Source organism: Colletes latitarsis, chromosome 2 (assembly GCF_051014445.1).
Source record: "Colletes latitarsis isolate SP2378_abdomen chromosome 2, iyColLati1, whole genome shotgun sequence".
Classification (NCBI taxonomy): domain Eukaryota; kingdom Metazoa; phylum Arthropoda; class Insecta; order Hymenoptera; family Colletidae; genus Colletes; species Colletes latitarsis.
Window position 1 is genome coordinate 11,783,020 of NC_135135.1, and position 25,428 is coordinate 11,808,447.

The 25,428-nt window shown below is 39.6% G+C and overlaps 1 protein-coding gene across 2 annotated transcripts in view; it reads right to left on the reverse strand.

The window, feature by feature from the left end:
- The window catches only part of LOC143351476 (uncharacterized), a 57,680-nt gene that overhangs the window by 28,275 nt on the left and 3,977 nt on the right, over window positions 1-25,428 (reverse strand). The window contains exons 3-5 of one of the 2 annotated variants that reach the window (XM_076782997.1): window positions 16,831-16,944; window positions 4,385-4,684; window positions 3,760-3,789 (exon numbers count right to left, since the gene is read on the reverse strand). In XM_076782997.1, coding sequence (XP_076639112.1) covers window positions 3,760-3,789; window positions 4,385-4,684; window positions 16,831-16,944 — 444 coding nt within the window. The remainder of the gene's footprint in view (window positions 1-3,759; window positions 3,790-4,384; window positions 4,685-16,830; window positions 16,945-25,428) is intronic. The other variant, XM_076782998.1, reaches the window with a different exon arrangement.

A 25,428-nucleotide genomic window follows, 5' to 3' on the forward strand; every position in this document is an offset into this window, starting at 1 on the left:
GTAAATTTACATAAAACACTAACTATTACAGAAGGTCTAAGTGAATGAAGCAATGATTTTTTTAACCGGGATATTAGCGACTTGAATTTGTTAATACGTTCACTGTCATGTCAATTTTACACGTTTATCAACAAATAGAATGACAGTAGCATTATTTGCTACAAATACTATGATTGTTCAATTATAAACAATTTTACAACACGATGTAAGTTTAAACTGTCACTAGTGATCACCGTGGCAGTCAACGCGTTGAATAAAAAAGTTTACGAATTGAAATATTTCCAAGAATATTTACACATGGACGTTACCTGTTTTAATAAATTATATACATTAATTAATAACAATCCTATGGGCCACTAGTAATGCATTTTTTCCTATCAGATTTAACGAACAACTGTGACGACAGGAATAACCGTCATTAAATATATTATAGAACGACAAATATATTTTCGTTCTCCGCTAACTTCACGTACTTTCCGCGCGAAAATCCTTCCGATCGTTCGCGATCCTACTGTTGTTGAAAGTTTCCACCTACGCCGAACTCGCCGTGTCAAAGAAAAGACACAGACTTCCGTCTTTCGCTACTCAAAGAAGGCAGGCGAAACTCTGCCTTGGATAAATGAGGTAATTACAATGGTGGCCGATCTGGGAAGGTGACACGGGCGCAGCAAAGTTCGCCCCGAAGGCAGCACACGGGGCTGATCGACGAAGAGGGTGGCAGAGGTCGGAGGCGGCGGAGATTAGGGCAAAGAGAAACCGCAACGTAGCTTCAAAGAGGTCTTGCCAGCCAGGGGCGCGTCTACTTAACTTTGATCAGGTCGAGACCGCTGATGCGAGACGAGCCGCGCAGAAATGAAGTGGCCGCCGACCTTTCCCGCCTTTTTGCGTCTTGAATTATCGGCACCAGATATCTCGACCTCCAAATATCGCTGGGAATTGCTACCGAGCAACTGTTACGCGAATTGGCCTATCCAGTCTGTCCAATCGACCAAGGCCCCTTCGTTTCGAAAAATATACTCCATTTCGAATCGCGAAAAAGTACTCCGTTGCTCTCGCGACGGGTTAACTATCTTTAGATTCCCATACGCTCCGATTCCTTAAATTTCAAACGTGGTTTTGGGTACATTATAGGATACAATAGGTTGTTGCATATGAAATGTCCGATTCGATGCTACTTGAACTTTTTACATTATTTAATGAGTTAAAGATATCTATTATACAGAATGAATCACGTAACTTGATCAGCTTAATTTATTCTGTTATTAGTGATTCAAAATGTTTTTTGTCTACTATAATATGGTTTAGGGGGAGCTTTACGATGAGTGTCATTCTTAGTTCTCGAGTCAGTTAGATTCTTACTTTCCATGTCTATTTATCTATCGATAGTCTTGGATGAGAGAAACATTTGGCACAGATGCATGATTCAATGCATTCAGACAGAGTATTCACTGTTTTGCAACCTTCGTTCATCTTCGAAATGTCGATAAAATACCTATTTCCCTTTTATTCTTATATTTACTCTCCCTCCCTTTTTCTATGCATATTTCTTTCATCGGACTGCCATTTCATCTATTATGTCATCTCATGAGTTCGTGTTATTCGACTTTCACGGATTAAAATAGGACATATCAAAGTATCAATCACTAATTTCAATGAAAGTTGGCACACTGACACGACCAAAAATATTTGATGTTGAATGGATGAAATTCACTCTCCAAATAGGGGTAAATAATACTGGAAAATTGTGAACGGATGAATTTTATATGTTTTATGGCGAATTTAACTGTACGGACGAATTGGTAAAAAATGCATTTGTTCAAATTATATATTGAAAAATGAACTTAAGAAGAAAAAGTTCCAGTAGAGAACTTATGGAACGACCTAGTATTTGCCTATCGGTGGCTTCGAATGGGATAAACGTTTGGCGCGGACCTCGATAAACTTCTTTTTCTCTGGATTCCAGCTATCGCGAATGTCTCGGAACAAGGAAAAGTGACGGACCGGTCGCCGGAAACGGTCGAATTCCGCGGGAATCCTGTTAACCAACGAGAACGTAACGCCACGAGAGGAGAGGACACTGTTGCCTCGTGCTAGGGAGATTCAACGGCGCTCCGTGGCGGGGATCAGCAAAAGAAGAGATGGAAACGGCAGGTTGAATGTCGTTATTACGTTGAATTAGAGGGTGCAGAGCCGGAACGAGGTATGAAACTATTACCTCGCGAAACGGCGAACCTCTCCTGCCTCTCGATTCCGCGCCATCGCTTCCCCTCCGCCCGTAGAGGGGGTGGGTGGGGTTGGCGCGTAGTTTTGAGTCGCTCCACGAGCCACGAGGATACTCGTCGGAAGATGATGATGCCCCCAAGAATATCCACTATCGAACGAAACAAGCAAACAGATCGGAAGACAGCGGCTTCTCTCGACTGTTACTTGGTTGAACGGTAGCGAGTCCGTGAAAGACGTTGATTCCAGGCGCGAAATCCGACGGTGCAATTAATTAGCAATGGGGATCAAATGTTTATGGATTGTTTTAATCGATCCGTTTCGTTGCAAGGTGCAATCATATCGAGAAATCGGTACGACCAACTTGTAGTCTCGAATAGGATTCGATTTCTAGTTCCCTGCTGTTGAATCGAATAATGATAGACTAACCCTTCGCGTTCCAAACCAGTTTTGATTTTTCGTTCGGCTACTTCCACTTACACCTGACCTTTTTCTACACGGTGAAAGCGAAGGATACAAACTATATAAAACGTAATTTAATTTCATGTAAAAAGATACCATGCAAAAAGAGGGTCAAGCGTAAATTGCTTATGTGTGCTTCTATATTTTAGTAAAAACGCCCCAATTTATAGCAATTTAACACCATTCCTAACGTGGTTTTACGCACTTATTTCGATCAAAAAGCGCCTTTCGATATCTCTGCATTTGGATGAAAATGATCGTAGACGTAATTGTTAAAAGAAATATTTTTATAAAGTCAAAAAATTAATCCACGAAAAATGATTAAATTTAGAAAATAATTTCAAGCTAAATTTTAAATGTTGTCTTTTGACATCTTTGGTAGAAAGTAATTATTTGCCGAAATACCCAGTTTGGATATCGATTGTATAGTTCTGTGTTGCACCAGATAAGTTTTAACTTCGCATTGTATGTCACAAAACTACACTCCTTGAAGATATGTAAAAGTATAATAGGACCAAAGATTTAGTTTAAGTGTCTCTTCCCTGACTCTTAGAATATTTCCCACCCAACAAATCTTTCTCACTGAAAGTAATACTCCCTCAAAAAGCAATTGCTTCCAAACATTTTGGAAGTCACGTACCTCCTAAAAAGAGAGAATCTTTGTTGAAGATTTATAGGCAAGCATTCTTATTATTTATTTTAATTATTTCACGATAAAGTTGCTTTAATTGATTCTTTGATAAATAAACTCTGGATTGGAAAACCTTGATTACAGGACTATGGTAACATTTACCTTGGCTATCAACGCACCTGTTAGTGCAAGAAGCATGAAGGTTCTACATATTCCATTTGCTTACCTCCAATATTTATATTTCCCAACACATAATAATATACACTAAAAGAAAGCAACAAAAGCTTTTTAGTTAACTTCAAGCGTTTATCAAAACACCATGTACTTTTCATTCGATACTATTCGCCAAGTTATTTATGACATAATGGTCATTAAAATAGATTAAACTTCCATACAAATGGCAAGAACGAAGTTTAAAAATAAGCAAGAAGAAATACAATACATACCGGATGTTGAACAAAAAATATTCGAGGTACCTAAAATAGTTAAAAGGCGTAACGTTATTAACAAATCAGTCTTCGCTATTTTAAAGTTGAACTATCATACGAGAATCATGAAATTTGTAAAAAACACATCTATTTCGAATTCTGAAAAATTTTAGAACCTGTGGTACCACCAATTAATGATTAACTACCCTCCTACAATTTGACCTACAGGGATTAACGCGTCGACCGACCCACTTGTGGGACGATTTATTTTTTAAGCAGATTCTACACCAGCAAAATGACAGCTTACGATAGATTTTAATTCCATCAAAACCGCTGACCTCGACGAGAAAAGGTGATCGAATTAGCGCAGAATGACCTCGTGGGTTATGCATAATTATAGCTGCGTCACAATGATACATAGAACAGATTGCAGAGATCGATTGCTATGAATATTTTATCGTCTCTCTGCGCGTTCGAGTCGTATTTACGATTCCAGATTCGAGTCACCGGCGCGTTAAAATTGAACGAATCTGCGTTCGAGGTTCCGGTAAATTTCCGAGTAGCCTGATCCGCAGGAATCGAGCCAGGTCAGTGAATGAACATCCACAGATCCGGAAGCAATGGTAGAAGTAGCAAGACTCACCGCCGTGTTGAGGGCTGTGCTTGTAGCAATCCTGATGAGCCGAGGAGCCGCCGGTAGCCCCGAGGTGTGTACTGGAAGCGGGCGATGCGGTCGGGTCGGTGTTGTTGGGGTTGCTGCAGGCACCACTAACCGAATTCGCGGTGACGTTGTTGCCGACGTGATGCTTATTCCTCCTGTACGGGTCCGGTTCTCGTAGGTAGGGGGTGAACGGGCTCGGTGCGTCGGGGAAGGTTCCTCGTGCCAGACCAGGGACTCGTGGCAATGCAGGAACTCGCGCCAGTCCAGGGATGTGTGTCTGTCCTGGAACAGTTGTTTTTTGAATCGCGTCACGCTACAACAACAAACAACTCGTCAGGTGTTCCAACTCATCTTTAGGGGTAGTTTGCGAGACAAGCACATTTATTTTAAGTAGTTAAATAGTATTTTTCATCCTACTTTCCACCACTTTTCTGGTTCGCCCATTTTTCTATCTCTAGAGATAACCCGTAATTTCTAATAAAATTTAAGAAATTTACTTGACTGAATTTTTGAGAATTTAGCATAGTTTCTTTATATACATTTCAGGTATCTATCATTTTAATTTCTATAGTACGAATAAATGCATCATAATTGTCGATTAAGTACTAGCCAGCAATAATTAACTGGTTGCAAACCTTTGCACTTAATTTTCGTTGCAGATAGATTAAGAGGAACTACAGAAAATAAAGCAAATACTTGCGAGCATGAAAATACCAACGCTTTTCATTTCTAATTTTACTAACACAGAATACTAAAATATGCTCAATAGAGAGAAAGCATGGATAACAAGGAAAATATATAGAAGGAATTTTTAATTGAAACTGGTCTGTTGAAGGTTACACAGCCATACGTACAGTGAGACAGACAAATAAACATTGCAATACAACAATGAAAACACATTTTATGCCATCCAGGTATGTTAATTACCTGGGATCTTCGTGAAGCCTAAATTTGACTAAAATCGTCGTTTGGCGATCACTATGCCCTATCAAACTCGATTCCAAAACGTCCCGACACCAATGTACAAACAATTTCTTTCTAACGCAAACAGTGGATCCCAACTCAGAGTGCTCTATTTGCCAAAGACACTCGTCAAGAAACTCGAATCTTATGGGAAATGTCTGTTCTTGGGCTGGACTCCTTTTCTTAGAGGTATCCTTTCAAGACTTTTGCAATGGCGAACGAAAACAACGGCGTCCAAGCGTTCGCTGGAAGGGGTCAAGGGTCAGATGTTTGTGCAATTAGCCCGATAGAGTGGGATAATTAAGAAACTCGACCTGGTCCGTGTACCGATCGACTTCAATAGCATTCCTCGCACATTCCAGCCCCCGTGAATTGATAGAACACCGAGCCAAGTATCGCAGCGCCTACATAGTACAGCGGACACGGCGACTCGCTATTGTGTCGGATCGCAATATGCATGTAGCCCGCGCGTGTCGTTATACGGCGATGCACATTATGCGCCACGTGCATAGGCTCGATTGCTTGCATAATCATTGGACAGGATATTTAGCGGGAAGATGACTCGACTACGTAACATCGGCATTTTGTCCGCGAAATACCGCACGGATCGAGCCCCTTTAACGGCCATTCTCGCAAACCCTTTGGGCCACTTCGAGGCTCCATCGTTCGCATCCCTCCGCGAACAAATCCGTGGAAAAACTGTTTCTCTACTTCCACTGATCTGTGAAAATTTAGCCTTCGGGTTGAGGCACTTGGGAGAGACGCAGTTACCAAATTGACACGAAATTATTTATCTCTTTGTTAGTGGAAAAATCTCCAGTATGTACAAAGTTGATGCTTCTTACTCAGATAATAAACCCTTCGTTCAAATATGATCGTTCGCGGAGAAATATGGGAACGATGTTGGGCAAATTCTAGATTTGTTTGTAGACGTTCGTAAATTAAAATCTATTAAATTTAATCAATATATATGATCAGTTATAGGTATAGTTCACCCTACTTTAAATGCAATAAATCGGAGAAATTTATATTGTATACTTTCTATCGTTTGTTTATGTTTGATTAGGTGGGTGACCATATAATTGATGCATATTCAAGCCGTAACCTTGCAAGTAAGCAGTAAAGCAATCGAATGCAATATGTATTGGTAAGGGTTGATGAATACCACTTGATGAAGCTAAAGGTTTTGTCAGCTTCTGCAACGATGATTTGAAGCAAACTCCCAAGTCACATATTTCAGATGTCGAAGATAAGACCGAGCCACTGGCTTTCTAGTCAAAACTAATTGGAAAAATGCTTCTGGACCTTACATATTTTATAATTTAATGTCATACCGTTACAAATCGGTTCGAGTTTGAAAAGGACGAGCGAAGCTCGCGGATCCAGTCGCGATCGACGTCGCCAATCGAGAGAAGTAGCGCGTCGTTCTGCTTTCATCTCTGAACGGGTCCAGTCGGTCGAGAGGAAGCCAAGAATGGGAGCCGAGGCGTAAATTGTTATTCCTCCGGCGGGGAGGAACCGAGACGAAGGGGACGAAGGAAGAAGAAGGCGCGCGATAAAGGAAGAAAATCGACGGCGTGGGGAAGGAGAGACTTCGGCCACGAGGGCGAACGACAAATAAAGTTCGACCGCAAACTGCACGAAATTGTCGGCGAGCCCAGATGGTCAGCTCCGGTGCACCAACCGATGCCTACAAGATTATCCCTCGCTACCGACTACAACGATCAGCCAGCCAGGAGAAACAAGGGAGCTCTGCCTTCGGCTCCACGACCGGATCCCACGACTTCTCACGTACCGGACGCTTGTAATGCACCAAACGTACCGGCCGACGCTCTTTTTGGATACCTCGATCGGCGTTTCCATTCAAGAGGAGCAAAGTAGAATGGGACGCAGAGAGGTACCGATAATTCATCTTGGATCCCCGTGTCTGCGAGGAGATCCTTTCGTACGGCGAAGAATATAAAAAAAAGTCAAATCGTGCCTTCTGACTGAGTCTCAACAGGATTTCGGTGTCTAATTATTGGGTCACCTGATAAGTTCATGCCGCTTTTTACGCCGAGAAACAAATGAATAAATATAATCTTCTTCTCTTTTTATCGTTTCTTCCCATTTGTTAGGTAAAGCCATTATTGCATCGGTGTAAAGCTTCTTGGGTGTTTTATTAAAATATTCTTGGAGACAACTTTGCATATGTTCAATATTGGCGAACTTTTTGCCTAATAAGAAGTGTTGCAATCCCCGAAAAAGGTGATAGTCAGACGGTGCATTAATTGGAGAATATGGTAGGTGTTGCAAAATTTTCCATCTAAATTCGTGTAATTTTTTTTGCATCATCTTTGCCACGTGGGGCCTCGTATTTTCATAGTGGATCAGCTATTGCTTCTTTCAATCTGTCCAACTGATTGCAATATATATCTGAGTTTATTGTTGAATTTTCTGGTCGTAACTCAAAATATAGGACCCTTGATGATTCCACTTGAAGAGACAAGTAAACTTGGGAGGTAGTAAAGCATCGTGTGAATAAAACTACCTGTCAAATTCATTTTAGCCCACTAGCCAAATTGCCCTTTGCTACCAGATATACATTTTATTGTCAAGAACTTAATTCTTCATTACTTCGGTATATAAACACCGTATAATAGGATAAAAATTCAATTTCCCTCTTTGAAAATCAAATTCGCCCATTTGCATATATTTTGCAATGTATCGATCGAGTAAACAGATTGCCATCGATAAGCGAGCCACCATAATTTTAGATTACTAAGTATTTACAAAAAATTACTCTTTCTTGTAAATTGTACAAATTCTAGATAAGTTATTAAATTACATACGCAATGAGAAAGGTACTACTAAATAAATGTGACCCAGAAAAATTTTTGCCGTGTCTTACGTGAAAAATTAAACAAGCAAATTTTTGTTTTAAAATGTACTCGTTTATCAAAATATGAACCTTCACATTTCACAATTTCTTTTCAACGATGTAATAACTTATCGATGTCAGTTTTATAAAAATCTGTTGTTTTACCGAGGAAAACCTTGACGCTTATTTTTTGACGTTTGTGTGTATCTGTGTCTCATTCAACGAACTATTATGATCAGGAATTATGCATATTTGTCTGAAACTAGTCCCGAATATCAACGTAAATTCTACCTTGAGAGTGTTTGAAAGTTCGAAAGAAGGAAAAAATACATTTGAAAGACGCCATACTAGATTCGCTAAGATACCGTCAAATAATTTGGGGAATTCCATGGATTCTATGGGAATCATGTCTGATAGAGCAGAAACAAAGAGTACTTCGTTTGGTAGGAAATACATATAAGGTCACAGTATGCTTCTTGGAACAGTGTTATCGGTTTCTCGGCTTAACTATATTTATCACTTCACTGATTACTTTGTAAGTTAAATGTTCGTTGCGCGTCCTTAGATATCTGGTTACTTATTCAGGAAGTGAAATTAAAGCACCTGTTTTGGACACAGCGTTACCCTAAATCACTAAAAGATTGCCGAAATTAAATAATAATGTAAATTCGTAACATGAAGTAAATGATAAAATTGCAAGAGCTGTACGTAATATCCAAACAAACGCGCCACATTATATCAAGAGAATATTAAGAAAACACTATCTCTCCGAATAGTACTATCTGTTTCTAGGTTCAATTACAATTTAGCAATTTTACTATGAATTTGGAAACTGAATTCTAGATCTCTCGTAACTTTTTAACAAGGTATCGTTGGACAATTTATTTACCTTGAATCTTCGAGTTCGATAGGGGTGCTCGAGAAAATTCTAAGTACTTCGAATATTCCTACTCGTTGCTCGATTTAGTTAGTTTAGATAATACTGTCTATAAGTTTGACCAAAAAGATAGGAAGAGATCACTTTGTTTCCTCAAATCATTCTATTATCTTTGGTGTTTAATTGCATTTACTAACTTTCTCGACTATTTTAAAGCCAGGTTTTAGTCTTCTGGTGTCTTTTTTATCATTTTAGCCACTACTTATTTAGAAAGAACAAAGCAGGGCTAGATTTAGCAGTTCAGAATTCCCTAGAGAATAGACTGAGACTATCTTATTTTTCTAAATATCTTCTAATACTAGTTTGTACATTTTCACAACTTCCATTTGAAAAGAGCAAACTGTAAAAGCCTGTAACAAGGTATCGTCTGTTAACACATTTTGGACCATTGAAATTATTGAATAATTCATCTTGATTCCTCGAGTAACTATAATACGTTTCTACCATTCATCGCCTGTAGGTTTAATCGCTTCTACGAAAAATGCTGGTCACGATTTCTGCCTGAAGAAAGATCGTCGAAGCTCGACTGAATTATCGCGGTAAACAGTAATCGCGTCTCGACTTTAGTCATCCTGGTTCGAAATCCTTGACGATCGTTTGGCCAAGTGCAGGGGACTCGGTGCGGCCCAAAATGTACCTGATATCCGAATCCAAGAGCGGAAAGTTGGTTAATTACAATAAACAAGAACCATTGTGATATAACACCTTCGCCGATTGCCCCTTTGGATTCGTGGAGCATGGTGAAGCAGAGAGAGAGCAATAATTCCAATCTCCGCAGCACGAGTGGTGGGCTTATCTAATCAAAGTGTGGCGGCCCCGGAGGACGGAAATAGCGTGGCTTTTTCCTCCTCTCTAATAACGGACCTCTCCCCTCCGCTCGTCTTACGTCCTCCTTGACGTTTCGAGAATTTCGCTCAAATCTTTTCTTCTCTCTCCTCTCTTGCACAACATTTCCATCGATGTCGAACATTCTGCATTCTCCTAAAAAGACGACTTTAAATCCGTCCTGTTTGAAACGTTGCTCCCTGGAATGGAGTGTTTCGTGTCTCGAAGGTGATCAATCTCTCTTTCTTTCTAATATCCCTAAGATAAAACACCCAACATTTGGACAGATCCCAGTACTTGAATGTATATAATGTTGATTATTATCTCTAATGTTCGTGATGTCCACTAAAGAATAATTTCATTTGGTTCCTTAATTATTTAAAAAAATGTGTTATTTTTTGTCAGCAAATTCGTCACATTTGTGGAAAAAAAATTCAAGTACTTATGCCAGGTTGGTTTTCATTGCTTTCATAGGGTCTTTAGATGATTTGTTAAGAAATTTCAACTTGCTCTTAAGCGAATCTAAATAATAATTGTAATTCGTTATAATAAAAATATTTTTTGGAAGATAGAACAATTTAACATTATTTGTTTCAACGAGAGATCGGAATTAAAATTCGTATCATTTTTAATCACGTGTCCAAATGGTTTAACAACAGTCTAACAGTCTTATCGTTGAGTGATTGCAGGAATTTATTTCCAATTATTATTTCACATTTTCTCAATATATCCTTTGGTATGTATGATATCAATCACGATCCTGTTCTGTATGTAACTCATTCCGAAATTCACGATCTTGGAGAACGATAGTTTTTCCAACATCCATTCAGTTCTATAATATCGTTCCCATCGGCTGTATTGTTCAGAGGTCATCTGATTGTACGTTCCAGCCACGAATTAAGACTGATTTTCCAGCGGAACAATTTCAATCCTCGTATGACCCTTACACTCTGACAGTAGTTGGATTCCGAATTTTTTTTCTACGAGGATGAGAAATCATTTCGGGTACGCTGTTCCCTTTAATCGACATTCCAAACGCGGACCAATTAACGGTCAAGCAAATTCAATTTCAACTTTTGACTGACAGCGGCCATCGATATTGTACTGGCGGGAATGTTCCGATGATTTTGGGCGACGGTAGGCGACCACTTTGTTTCGTGATCCCTTTCTCCGTTCGTTTGACTCGTTTTTCCGCGTTGCTTCGAATGCTTTCAGCACTGACCGACAATTCGAGGGGGATTCTCGAATAACAGCTTCAAAAGTAACTGATATTTACAAATCTTTTGGAAAAAAGCTATCATATGGTCAAATTACAGAAAACAATTTTTGTTTCGTACAAGATGCAATGCTAAAGTTTCTAAATTGATAATAGAACACCCCTTCTACTGGTTTTAAAGTAAATCTTGTCATGTTTGCTACAAGTAATATGTCTCTGTATCTGTCCTGAACAAGTAATTTTATTGAGTTGTTTATATACTGAAGAAAACAATATATTTTCATAAACTAAATTTGATAAATTATCATAGTTTCAAGCTGGAATACAAGAATATTAATTTCCAATCTTAAAAAATTCAAAGAACGAGACCCCAGTAGAGAGAAAAGAGAAATAAGAGTCTGCTACATTCTTGCAATTGTTTCTGGTCAAAAAAGGTATTGTACAAATTAACTATCCACTTTAATTGCCAAATTGCTGCAGCTTCGATTTTCAGTCACCTCTCGCGTTAGTTCTTCGCCCACGTTTCTTTCGTGCAAAACAAAGAAGATAATTTCAAAAACAAGCATCAAAGTTTAAAGTCATCTTTCGATCGGTCGCCCGTTCGTATCTCGCGACCCGTCTCTCTGAAAAGCTCCTAATGCTTTCGAACGGTTCCGGTCAGTCTATTACAGCCTTGGGAAGTCCGTTAATCCTGTTACGTGTCGTTCCTGGCCACGGTAGCCGCGTTTGCAGTATTTACACGCGCTGACGGCCGGCGAATTACAGAAATTGCACGATTACCGGCTCGCCCCGAAACGGCCAGTCGAAGCGAGGGAAAGAGAACCAGCCGATGGACGAGACGCGAAGAGAGAGGGAGGGTTGGTGATTTTCGATAACAAAAAGCTCACGATTATCCACGCAATAATGATAGCCGGCAGGTGTCTGCGGAGCGGCGCGCTTCGCATCGTTGCGAGCACAATGAAAGCGCCGGTTGTTTTGCCCGACGGCGCCCGTACGCTTGCTGGTCGTTACATAGATTGTCCCTGGTGCGTGCCAAGCCGAGGAGACACGCCACCGCTGCCAAAACCCGTATATGCAATATGTCGTGATGCGTGTCCTATCCGACAGGAGCGCCGGCCTCCACGCGACACGTCGTCCTTTTCATTCTCCGGCCGGAATTAGATCGGCCCCGACGTTTCCAGACTGGGACCGTCTTCACGAACTGTGACTCGTCTGGCTTTGGTCCACTTCCAGGCTACCGCCTTCATTGTTAGGGACCCCTGATCGTGGAAGATGGTGTTTCGACATCGGTACATTTTAGGCGATTCAGCTGCTCAACGATAAGTTTCTCATTAAAAAATGAACAGCGGAATAGAATTTCGTCTTCATCAACTGTGATGCATTTGACTTACATCCTCTTTCAGTCTACCTTCAACGATGTTAGGAGTTCTTGTCAAATATTGGAAGGATTTAGTTGATTTAAGGGCTTAATTGTTGATTTCACGTTCAATAATAAACAGTGAAATAGAATTTCATTTTCATCAACTGTAACTCATCTGACTTAGAGCCCCTTTTAGTCTACCTCCATCGTTGTTTGGGGTCTTTGATCGTTAAAAATAGTGTTTCGATATTGAAAGAATTCAGTTGATTTAGAGACTCAATTGTTGATTTCATGTTGAAGAATAAATAATAGAATAGAAATTCATCTTTACGAACTGTGTCTTGTCTGGCTTTAGTCCACTTCCAGGCTACCGCCTTCATTGTTAGGGACCCCTGATCGTGGAAGATGGTGTTTCGACATCGGTACATTTTAGGCGATTCAGCTGCTCAACGATAAGTTTCTCATTAAAGAATGAACAGCGGAATAGAATTTCGTCTTCATCAACTGTGATGCATTTGACTTATATCCTCTTTCGGTCTACCTTCAATGATGTTAGGGGTTCTTGTCAAATATTGGAAGGATTTAGTTGATTTAGGGGCTCAATTGTTGGTTTCACGTTCAATAATAAACAGTGGAATAGAATTTCGTCTTCATCAACTGTAACTCATCTGGCTTAGGCCCCCTTTTAGTCTACCTCCATCGTTGTTAGGGGTCTTTGATCGTTAAAAATAGTGTTTCGATATTGAAAGAATTCAGTTGATTTAGAGACTCAATTGTTGATTTTATGTTGAAGAATAAATAGTAGAATAGAAATTCATCTTTACGAATTGTGTCTCGTCTGGCTTTAGTCCACTTCCAGGCTACCGCCTTCATTGTTAGGGACCCCTGATCGTGGAAGATGGTGTTTCGACATCGGTACATTTTAGGCGATTCAGCTGCTCAACGATAAGTTTCTCATTAAAGAATGAACAACGGAATAGAATTTCGTCTTCATCAACTGTAATTCATGTGGCTCAAGCTATCTTTCACTCTACCTCCACCTTTGTTAGGCGTTCTTGATTGTTTAATATTAGAAGGATACAGTTGATTCAGTGATTCAATTGTTGGTTTCATGTTGAAGAATAAATAGTGGAATAGAAAAGTATTTTCATCAACTGTAATTCATCTGGCTTAGGCCCCAATTAAGTCTACCTCAATCGTTGTTAGGGGTTCTTGATCGTTAAAAATATTATTTCAATATTAAAATATTTCAGATGATTTAGGTTTCTTATTGACAAATAAATAGTGTAATACAATTGCAATTGAAAAGTTTAAAATTGTTGTTTCCGATGACAGATGGTCTTTTTCGCAGCCCATGTTTAAACACTTTAAGCAAGTAGATTGTATTTATATTTTCAACTTTTTCTTTTAATTTTCAGCTAAAATATTTGCAACAATTACTCGTATTAAATTTTCTTGTAATTATTTTTCTTTTCACTGAAGAAAACGCAACCTTCGGTCATAATATTTAAATATAATAATATTGTCTAAATTATGCTCGTCTCGATCATTGTCTTCCTTTTTAAAAAAATTTCAGCCTGCTAGAATTCGGCTTGTTTAATTCTGCTTCGTTTAAAACTAGTCCACGCCGAAGCTTTTTCATTCTCTACAATTGACAAGAAATCGTATAGAAACCTCGACAGGACCTTGGTATTAGCATAAATGCAACGCGTTAAAAAATGAAAGTGAGCCGGTAACAGGTTGTTTAGCCATGAAATATTTATTCCAAAAGGTGATTCAGAAACGGTGAGGATAACTACGCGGGGACAGGTATCGACCAATAATGAAAATAATTCCGTTGAATCCGCGCAAGCCAGAACGATTAAACTTCAGCGTTTTTTGATTATTCGTCGTCGGTTTTATATAATGGTTCCACAAAATGTAAATTTATTTCTCGGAATATTTGTCGACGAGACTCGTTTAAAACAGCAGATGATTCCGTGTACGTGTTCGGAGATTCGTAACAGTTGTTCCAGCTTAAGCGAGTTTTGCCACCTATTTCTGGCTTCGTCCATACGAACAAAAAAATAAAATGTCTGTTATTTCGATATCAGATTAATAGCCGCTGCGGAGTCGACCGCGAATACGGCAGCTTTTTGCGGACGTTTCGCATTTGTTGTATAAAGTATTGATAGGCGTAGGGCGACGCGTACCCGTTGGCCTCGCAGATTTTTTTTTTTCGAAATGGTCTACCGTGATTGATTTTACTAACGTTTTTTTTTTATCGTTCGTTTTGCTCCCGGCGAGCAATCCCTAGCTAACAGAGAAAACTATATAATATTCGTCAATTTTTCAGCGGTCGCAATGCGCGTATTTAATCGCCAAATTAAAGTTTTACAAAGCACCGAAGTAATTATACGCTATTTACGCATCATCGCCAAAGAGATGACAGCATTTTTCCACGCACTTAATTTGATATGCTTCGAGAAAACGGAAAAACGGATCCTTTTTACTCGTATTAAAAGAGTTGGCCAAATAATCAAGAAATTAATAAATAAAAAAACGGTGCTTTAGCGATGGTAAAATTATTCTTACGAAAAAGGGAGGCTCCTGGTTACGGTGTACTGTGGTGTATTTTCACAAGTGAAATAGAATTGTATTACTCAGGTTAAGGAATCAATATGAAACAATTTATCCTAATAATGAAAAAATTCTAGAATATTTTATGTAACTGTTGCTTATTTTTTTCGACAGTGATCACAAATCAAGAAACGGCTATTTTCCCTCCCCCGCACGCACCACCAAACACTTTATAAAACAGAGCTCATGCTTACATTAAAGACACAGTTATGCTCGATCAGGAGGATACAACCAGACACGAAAGAAAAACAAAATAACTTTCGAATGTAGCGAGATTTATGAACTCGGTGAAATTTGTAAAAAATTGCGGTTTCGGACGGTACAAGTAGTAACCATAGATAGAACCTAATAATAGATAGTAGTAGCCATAGACAGTGCAGATACTAGTAACCACAGGTAGTAACAGATAGTAGTGACCATAGATAGAGCAGATACACTGTGTAAGTGTGGTTCTCTCATTGGATTGATTACTTCGATAACTGCATAAATTTTCAGCCTAGTTTTACTGCAATTATCGAAGTTCCACTGCAATTCAGAACATCAAATACACAAGTATATTAACGTTACTCACTTTCCTGCAGAGCATTATAATGACGCACACAACGATCAATCGGAATTCAAGGGTGGAAAATTCCAAGCGAAAACGAATTCTCCAAACATTAGAAATTTTATGTATTATAAAAGGAATATGCAAGAGGTATTTTTGTTCTTTTATGTTGGTTTTTGAATAATGCCTCTATAGAAGAAGCGTCACATATTGGACCATTTTTATCTGAATGATTTCAAGCAGCCAAAGTGAAACTTTCATGATCGCGATGCTGTGAGTGGTTAAATTCAGGTCAAAATGTTACGACAGTTCTATATAATAAACAACTTCAGGAATTAGATACAACATTCGTGAGGAAACAAAATATTCGCGGTAATATGGAAGCTCATGATTCCTTTAGAAGAATCTTTCCACCGTAAAAATCGTTCCATTGCCAGAACAAAAAATTGTTTCGATAATAGGCTCGTTAAACTACATTTGTGGAAAATTTCAAATTCTTTTGAATTTTCAAAAGTACGTCGACTCGAAAAAAAAGACTTGCTTCATCTTTCGCGAGAACGGTGGGAAATGCTTTGATTAAAAATTATTATACGGTTTATAACGTATTAATAAAGACATCTCTAAAAACGATGGAAACTTTCGCATGCGCCTGGTAAAAGGGCGAACATCGTCGAATTAAACGACAATGGTTCCCGGTTATTTGTATATCAAGCCCCATGTCGCCAATACGCAACATGCGAGACCGGTTATTAAGCATGCCCAAGCATCAATAATTAACGGATATTTTTGGAGGTTTTCATAGGTATATTACGGTAAGTGGATTACTTTTCGCGCGTTAGTGTGCCCGGGTAAAAGCATTGTCTATGTAGCACGACCGGGTGAATAGCTAACCCGAAACACGCATACGCGCGGTACGCACGTCGACCACTGCATCATCGCGCACCATCTGCTCGGTAATGACTCCCCATTACCGCGTATAGGGACTTTCGTTGAATTATCGGTACATTTTCAGGGAATCCACGCTAGCAGCAGCCGGTGGCCGCGGATAGATCTCGCGGATAGATCCGCGGGGTTACGCAGAGTGCAAAATGTTCTACTCACTCGTTTTGGAACGTGGTTCTCTTGGTCCATCCACCGTCACCTTGATTGCTCTGGTGTAGGTTGCTACCTGGGGTGGTGTCGTTGACACCGTTATGGTGATACTGAAGCTCTTTCCTGTAAAGAAAAAACATTTAACACCGGTAAATGATGTGGTTACACCCTAAACAAATACCGAACAGTGGATGAAATTTCTGTAACAACGTTCTGATTTACTGCCAAAAGTTCATTTGTTCCATAAATACATGTTGGCAGCAAAGTAAGATGATAGAAAGTGGTCATTTTTGGCCTCGTCTGGAAATGAAAAATTCTTGCAGGACTATTTACAGTGTCATTCAAGGAACAAAAAATATCCGTATCACTTTGCCGAGAAACGATGGGAGAGTTGTCGAAAATGGATGCAAACATGCGAGTGTGACATGATCGAAATGATCTAAACCGTTAGACTTCACCTTAATCTTCTTCGATTACTACATTATCTGTTATTTATTTTGCGATTTTAAAGGAAAGCAGGGTGGTGTATTATTCTATAATAATCGCAGTTTCATAATATCAATGGGATTTTAAAGTTATTGTGCGTTTAACTGTAATATAATGAGAAAACAAAATTTGCAGTTTGCATATTTTGCAACATTAAATTTTTTGAAGACGCTAAGGGTGAATTGTGAATTCAATGTTTATCTTCAGGTTAAAAAATAAAAAGGGTATCTCATATTCCTAGCATTTTCTCTACAATAAGTGCGATATAAATGTAATATAATAAGTGTAATATAACGTAATTAATAATAAATGTAAATATATTATAAATGCAGTATAAGTGTAAATATAATAGTAACCGGACAGTAATCGAACAGAAAGATGGAAAAGATTTGTGCAACCTTAAATAAATAAAAGTAAATCAGGAATAGAAGTTGGTTGCTATTCCCACATAGCAACGATTTTATAGTATTTTGGTTTTGCTCGACGTCAATTTTCATTCAATTTACCTGCTGATTTTTTCATAAATTAATTCAAAGCTGGATCGATATCTGACAATTTAGGTAAGCTTGATCACTGTCACACTCATACGTTTGAATCCAGTTTTGACAACTTTCCTATCGTTTCTCGGCAAAGTAATAAGGACATTTTTTGTTCCTTGGATGCCACTGTAAATGATCTTACAAGATAATGGTCTTTATAAAAACTGCAGTATCATTAGCGTAAAACGCGTATTCTGACTTTAGAAACAAAAATATTAGTATGCTGATCAAGTTAAGAACGAAATTCGGATAAATATTCGAAATAAACAATATTATCCGTATTTCAAAATCACTCTCCATTCGAGAAGCAGCAAACAAGATTAATAGATCTGATACTTGCGTAGTAAAACGTTTCTCAGATTGTAAACACTGGGTACCTCGAATTTTTCAATCGCTGGTGGCACACTTTTCATTCAAACTGCGATAAAACGCCAACAAAAGATCGTAAATTGACTTTGAGGTGGTCGCTACAAATAGGAAACCTTTCTCTACAACCACATTGTAAAATGAATTGCAAAAAGAAATAATTAAGAGCCGTAGAGTTGTTTGAATTTAACGAAGTTTAAAAAAAAAACTACTTTCAATTGTTCACTCTATTGTTTGGTATAAGAAAATGTTCGAGAAACGATTCTTCGCGTACGTGAAAACAAAAACTTCAAGTTTTAAAACGAGCTCATGTCAGATGATTGTCAGACTTTTATACTTAGAAATTTAGCAATTCTAGAGGTTAAATTGAAAATAAATAGTAGTTAAATATATAAAAATAGGTGGCCATAGTTTATTATACTAATCAAAAACTCTAACCCACCAGTTCCTTCCAGCAATTTGGACGCGATGTTACAATCAGTACAGTCAAATATTTCCCTTACTTATCAACAGAAGTGTGTCAGCAAATTCTCTGACAGAAGAATAATGCGCAAAAGGTCTTGGTGCGTCTAGCCTAAGGGATGATAATTAATAAGCAACGAAACGCTAGTTTATCACTGAGACCAACAGCGAAAAATCAAACGATAGATTCGAAGACTGTGGTCAGAAGGGACTCTACCGAATCTCGATCCAAATAGTTTACGATTCCAGCAATTACATCAGCAACCATTAGATGTCTCGAGCGACCGCGAGTTTCTTCGACTGTCCAGACTTTAAGGGGAAGCGAAACGAACGCTCGGGGGTGGGGCACCGTTGTACATATATCACCGACGAAGGTCTCGAGGTTGAAGGTCCGGTATATTAATTCCCTCTCCATAAATGTCCGTCGCAGAGATTGACTACGCTCTCTTAAACGGGCTCTTCGCGCGCTAATATGCATTCGGTAATTCGCCGCTCGAACGAAGGAGCCCCCGTTGTCTTTTTTCGGCCGGCAAAGTCAACTGTGTTATACACCTTAGGTCCTTTCGGAGTTACTTTGTGTCGGCACGGTTTGGCCACTTAAAAATAGATTGGCTTTTTAGGAAGGAGGTGTTGATGGTATTGGGAATGCACGCTTACAAATAGGCAACACCCGAACTTTCGAAATTTTCGGATCGGCGGCAAGGCTTAGGATCCTTAAAAATATTCAAACACGTTGACGATTTTTATGAAAGATCAAACGATGCCCACAATTTGCGAGTTGTGGAAGGGCAGAAATGTTTATTTTATTCGTTAAGTGTAACCAGAACGGTTGTGGTATTACAAAATCGTACAAAGAATTGTACATACTTTTATAAATTGGAATATAATTTACGCTTCCTTTTTCTATGGACCAAGAAGGAACGAAAAGGATGCGTCGAAACCAATTGTAGAAGATGAAAGGTCATATTCGTTTAAAAATATCGAACATTATGAAAAGAGACGTAAAGAAAAGAATGTAAAAATGTTTAGACTACAAACAAAATGTGTTTCACAACGTCTGTAAAATACACCAAAATAGTGTAATAAACATTAAAGTGGTATAATTTGTTAATTTAGAGGCTGAATATCTAAATACTTTCTGTAGAGATTAAAAAACTGCAATTAAATTTGTAGAGTCCCGTTAAAAAGGAAGGATGCAGTAAAATTTTTTAAACGCATCGATACGTAAAGCTGAATAAAATAGTTTTTGCCTTACGACATTGTTTTGTATCGCTGATCCTTTCAGAGACGTAGCTTTTCTCAGTTACGTGGGACGCCTGGTACAGGCATTGTTCCGGTTCCGTCCCGGAGGATTCAAAGTCTTGGGCCAGGATCGAACCGCGATAAAATGGGAAGAAGATCGTTCGTTCGCGCTAAAGAGGGGATATCTAACGTGTCGCGGACATGTAGTCGTTTGTGTTGGCGTAAACGTCAACGATTTGTAATTGTCTCCCCTTGGAGCGGCCTGGTCCACCTCGCTGTGTCTGTCAACATGATAACCGGCATCAAACACCCCCAACCCCGCCGCCCCCGGGAGCTGCAACTGACTGCAGAGAGGCACGGCGTTATATCCTAGTTATAGCATGCCCCTCTCCCCCGCGTGCAACCGCTCACCCTCTTCCTCCGCCGCCCCCATCGCAACCCCCTGAGCCCGCGGTGGCTGTCGCTCTCGCGCCCGTCATTGTATCCTTGTTATCGTCATCGTTCCGGCCGAGCGCAAAGTGGCTCGTTTCGGAATACCAAAAATCGCAGCGTGTCGCGGTTGCTCTTTCTGGCTTTCGTTTTAAAATCGATTAGCGGCATCGATCACGGAGAGCCGCGTCTGTCCTTTCGGGGCATCGCGGCCCGGATGACACGCGGCAAACGTTTGCAACTGATGGGACGGTATTGGAACCGATGCTTTTTCCAGATACGATTTACAATGTAGATTCTCCAAGATTCCCGTCCTACGAGATCGGAACCAAGATTTTTTACTAAATCGTTCTTTCAGCGCGTCTAATAGAAAATTAATTTCGTCCAGCAGACATTTGTCCACAACATTATAAGACACTCCGAGAATTGCTGGGATAAGAATTTAAGGGTTGTTTTTACAATTTCTATGCAACTGAGAGATCTTTTCACGCGTATTTTTATGCCACCGATTTATACTTCTAAATATGAAATGACACTGGACTTTGGCAGATTCACTTAAATAGGCTCAAACCATTACACAGGCTCCAAATGGAGTGATTGATATAATGGGTGAGAATTACTGGACGAACACCAACGTATTATTATTAATCACCAGTTATTCAATTTACTTTTTGCTTGTAGGCAGATTGTAAATTTTATGGGAAAATAAAAAGAAAGTATGGAAATTCCTATCCAATAACCAAAATCTGCATAGCAGCAAATTCTTTTTCCGATACGTTAGACTTCTTTTCAAATTCATCGATCTAATTCAGAAAAGACTTGTTTACCATGTTATAAACCATAATATTTGTATTTCTTATTGATTTATTTTTTTATACTGTAGTATCTGTGTACTTTAATGGAGTTACTCGTACAATAAATTATTATTATTAAAATGTTACGATGGAAAGGCATGTTTCATTAAAGTCTATTGAAATAATTCTTTTGTTAATCTTACCATTTTTATTTGTGAATATCTAGATTTTTAGGTAAACATGTTTGACATCAAAGTATTACTTTCTGCACTTTACATCGTCAGTCACCGATGACCGGCGTACAGTGGGGCATTTGACTGGAAATATTATATCTCCAATTTTTCATGTTACGTTATTTTATCCTCACACAATTCCATCGATATATTTGTTCTTTTTACATATTGCCATTTAACTTTACTAGTTATAAGATACCAAATCCTGCGATTGGTTTCTCAAACACTCTTAGAATCCACTTCAAGATTTGAAATTTTGTAGGGTTGGATCATCTAGATGACAGTACTTTGTAATTATTTTAAAAATTATTATACAACACAATATTTGTATATTTTACTACGTATGTGTCTATCTCTAGCTTCTTCAGTAGCAACCAATTTTTTTCTGTCTTCAATGAAAGTAAAGAGATCACTGCATTGTATTGCATTCGTCTTAAAATAAAAAATCAAAATGAAATATATTCGATGAGGCATAATTTAAAGAAGTTCAATGCAATTAAAGTCTAATTTGGCACAATTCAAACACGTATTTAGCTTACTTAATTTCATCATTTACCATTTAATTTAAAAAACATCAATGGAGTTGTAAACTGTAATTTTAGTTTTCAATACTTTCGAAAACAATATTGAAATAACAAATCCTTTTTTAAATTGTAGAATATACTTTTCCACAGGTAGTGAACCACTAGTATCTTGAATATTTTTAAATTTACCAACTTTTGCAAAATGTAGAATCGTGAAAAAGATGATAAACCCTTCCTGCTACAACTCTTCTAGACAGGAACTTCCCCTTGAATGCGAGTGTAAATTTTGTTCGTTAACAAGAAAATGCATTAACAATCAACGTAACTGTTCGTTTTTGCAAACATCCCCAACGTCCTACCCCAAGGTAGACCTAGATCGCGATCTTCGTGGACAGAGTTGGGACTCGATAACCGGACACGTTTGTTTCGGCCTGCCAGACAGGAACACGGATCGCCGTTGGGAGGGACGAACGAGCAGTTCTGAAACTAAAAGTGCGAGAAAGGGGTCGAAAGCTCGTCGAAGTCGTATCGCGAGCGGGCGGAAGAAGGGGCCGCGCGCGACACCCCAGTCCTCCGTTCCCTCTACCGGCCGAGTCCATCGCATTTGGGGCTAATAATGCCGCACGGACGATTCTCCCCTCCCCGGTCCTGCGGTTAATACTCGATGATGGGAACGGTCATCTGCAGAGACAGGACACCCAGGCTGTGCATTCGCGAACGACGAACGGACAGACCGACAGACAAAACCGGGCCACGCGTATGTGGCACCTATATAACGTGCAGCATCAACGGGTTCATCCAGCAGCGCGACTCACGGCCTGGTTTCGGTGTGTCGGTGCGTTTCCAACGCCGAGGATGAGATTGAGCGCCATCCCAAACCGCCCACACAACCGTCCGAAACCACTCGAAACCGTCCGTTAATACTCGTGGCACCAGGAGCGAGAGGAGGGGAGACACGAGGTCTCTCGCTCATCGTAGGGCTAGCTGGTCCACCAAGTGGGAGCCAGAAGCTGGGATGGAAAACGAGGGGACACGGCGGAACGGGGACGGAAGGTCCCGAGTCTCGCAACAGGATGTCTCTGCAATTGTCAAATAATTACTATCGGTGGTAATTTCAGCCGTGTCGATATAGACTGCGGTATATTACTAATTATAGGCACGGGCTACCTCGGAACCGACGATGATGGAACGCCCGTTCAGCCTGGCGAGTCCCTCTTTGATCCGGCGCTACTATCCACCTTCTCTCTTTTCTTTCCGTTTACGAGCGCCCCGGAACGCCGTGCACCTTCCAAGGAAGGTGATAATTGCGACCATCCTACCCTTCCGCCGACTTTAATTCATCAACATTCTTTCGGATTACTTCATTGTTGCATTCGCCGGACGCCTAAACCCGCTTCCATGCGGCTCTACTTTTCCTCCCGCGAATCGTCCAACTTTTCCATTAACAATGATAGAACGTTCGTAGCAAAATTTTCAAAATAAATATAATATTTGATTCATTAATACAGAGTGAATCTCGCAACACGATGAAAATAACGATGTGTTTGATGTATGACAAAATGTTTCAAACAAAAGTTACGTAGCTTTCAATGGGACATAAAATTCAGAACGAAAAATACAGCCGTTTATTGTTAAAAAACATGTTGCTTTTATCATTGGTTTATTATCAGAATGCAAGAGGTCTTAGGACCAAGCTTTTAGGAATCAACATTGAAAGTTACTTTTATATCCTATGGTAGAAATCTTAGATTTTCGTGTATCATGAAGCAGGGATAAGGAATTGATTTTTTATTTCCCCTCAGTACCTCCTATTTCACTTTGTTTGTTATTGGTTCGATAAACGCATCGACAAGAAATAAACTTGATATAAACAATTAGTAACTCGGAGCACAAAGCTTCAACAAACGCAGTTTCGTCGCCATTGATGTTTTCCTCCACCGAAGAATTCAAAATTTTTAAAACAGTTACAACTGAATGAAAAATACCAAGGAGAGCGCAGGTTTTTCGAAAAACGTGTCCAGCGAATTTCCTCTGGCCAAGTTCTTGATATTGGCGATATATCGGGGATCGTTGCGTCGTGGCGAGATTCAATCAAATTAATAAGTCGCGGAAACAAAACCTCGATGATAGGAGGGTAGCCTGGTCGTTCGCGGCCAGTGCGAGAGCGCACTATGGAGAGGGGCGGTTTGGTCAATCGTCGAAATTGAGTATTACGGATTATCGAGGAGAGATAGAACGAATAAAAAAATACTCCCAAAAAACTGAACAAAGGGATCGAAGGATTTTGACGAGGGACGTGTCTCTTTCGCTAATTGATTCCCCGGGGTTAGCGTGTCTGGCGTCAGAAGGATGGAACTCGCTGACCCTGCACTTCATGATGAAATCAAATGAAACATAGATGACGTTATCGAACGCTTGCGCGCGTAGTCCAGCTCGTTAATTCATAAATGCATCCTCCGGGTGCATGGGGTGCAAAATGCATTTGCAGAACCGGACGAAACTACCTGCCGGGACCCGCGCGCAATCGTCGTCGATCGACGCGTGTCCCTGAAAACCGACGGACTTAATCCGCAGGGAAACGGATTGTTTAAAAACGTTGGTAATCGCGAATAAGCGAAACTGCCACCGTGGTTGGCTCGGTGATTCCATTTCGAAGTGACGAGATACGCTCGTGGTTTTATGCGAGCTTCACAGAACGAGATAAACAATATTAAGAGATTCTAAAACATCCAAATAATCTCAACGGGGATCGGGAATACCACCAAGTCCTACTTAGGTGTATCTTCCTCCTCCAGTTTTTTAATAAATCAGCTGAGTGTAAAAGAACTCTCTGATATCGAAGCCTCAAGTCTCGAATATTAGAAACTACGTATTTTTATAACCGAATAACTATTAGACACGCAAAAATCGGGGTCTAAAAAAAATGTGCTTAATATGGTCTACTTAAGAAACGAGTAGGTTTTACCATATATTTGGAAAATGTTTTTACAAGAGAAACGTAGAAATAGGTACGCTTTAAAAATATTTAACTCTTTGGGGCATTCCGATTATCAGAGGCGACAAACAGAGTTTATTTTACTAACCATATTGGGTATTTCTATCTAAGTAAGAAAAACTGTCAAGGTATTTAAAAAGTTTTCGAACAATTTGGGTTGCATTCGAAGCACTAGCGAGTTTCGCGATTCGGTTCTTTCGTCGTGTTTAGAACGTAAAAGGAAAATGACCTTTTTTTAATCCAAAGGATTAAATGACTCGCGAGAGTGAACCGGATCTGCTTGATTTTGGGAACTTAGCCTCTCTCCCTAGCCGACGGACGATGATTTCTGATTAACGGCCAGTTGTTTCGGATGCTAGGTCGGGGCTACCGGCGGACATCGAGTAATGACTCTGGGGGCGGCGGGAGCGAGAGAACTCGCGGCCGCGGAGGGTTGAAAAGCGAGGTGGTCCACGGGGGGAGGTCGAGGCCAGTTGATGACGACGATGATTACAATAACCGTGCTTTTAGAGGGTTCGAAATCACGGCACATGCCTC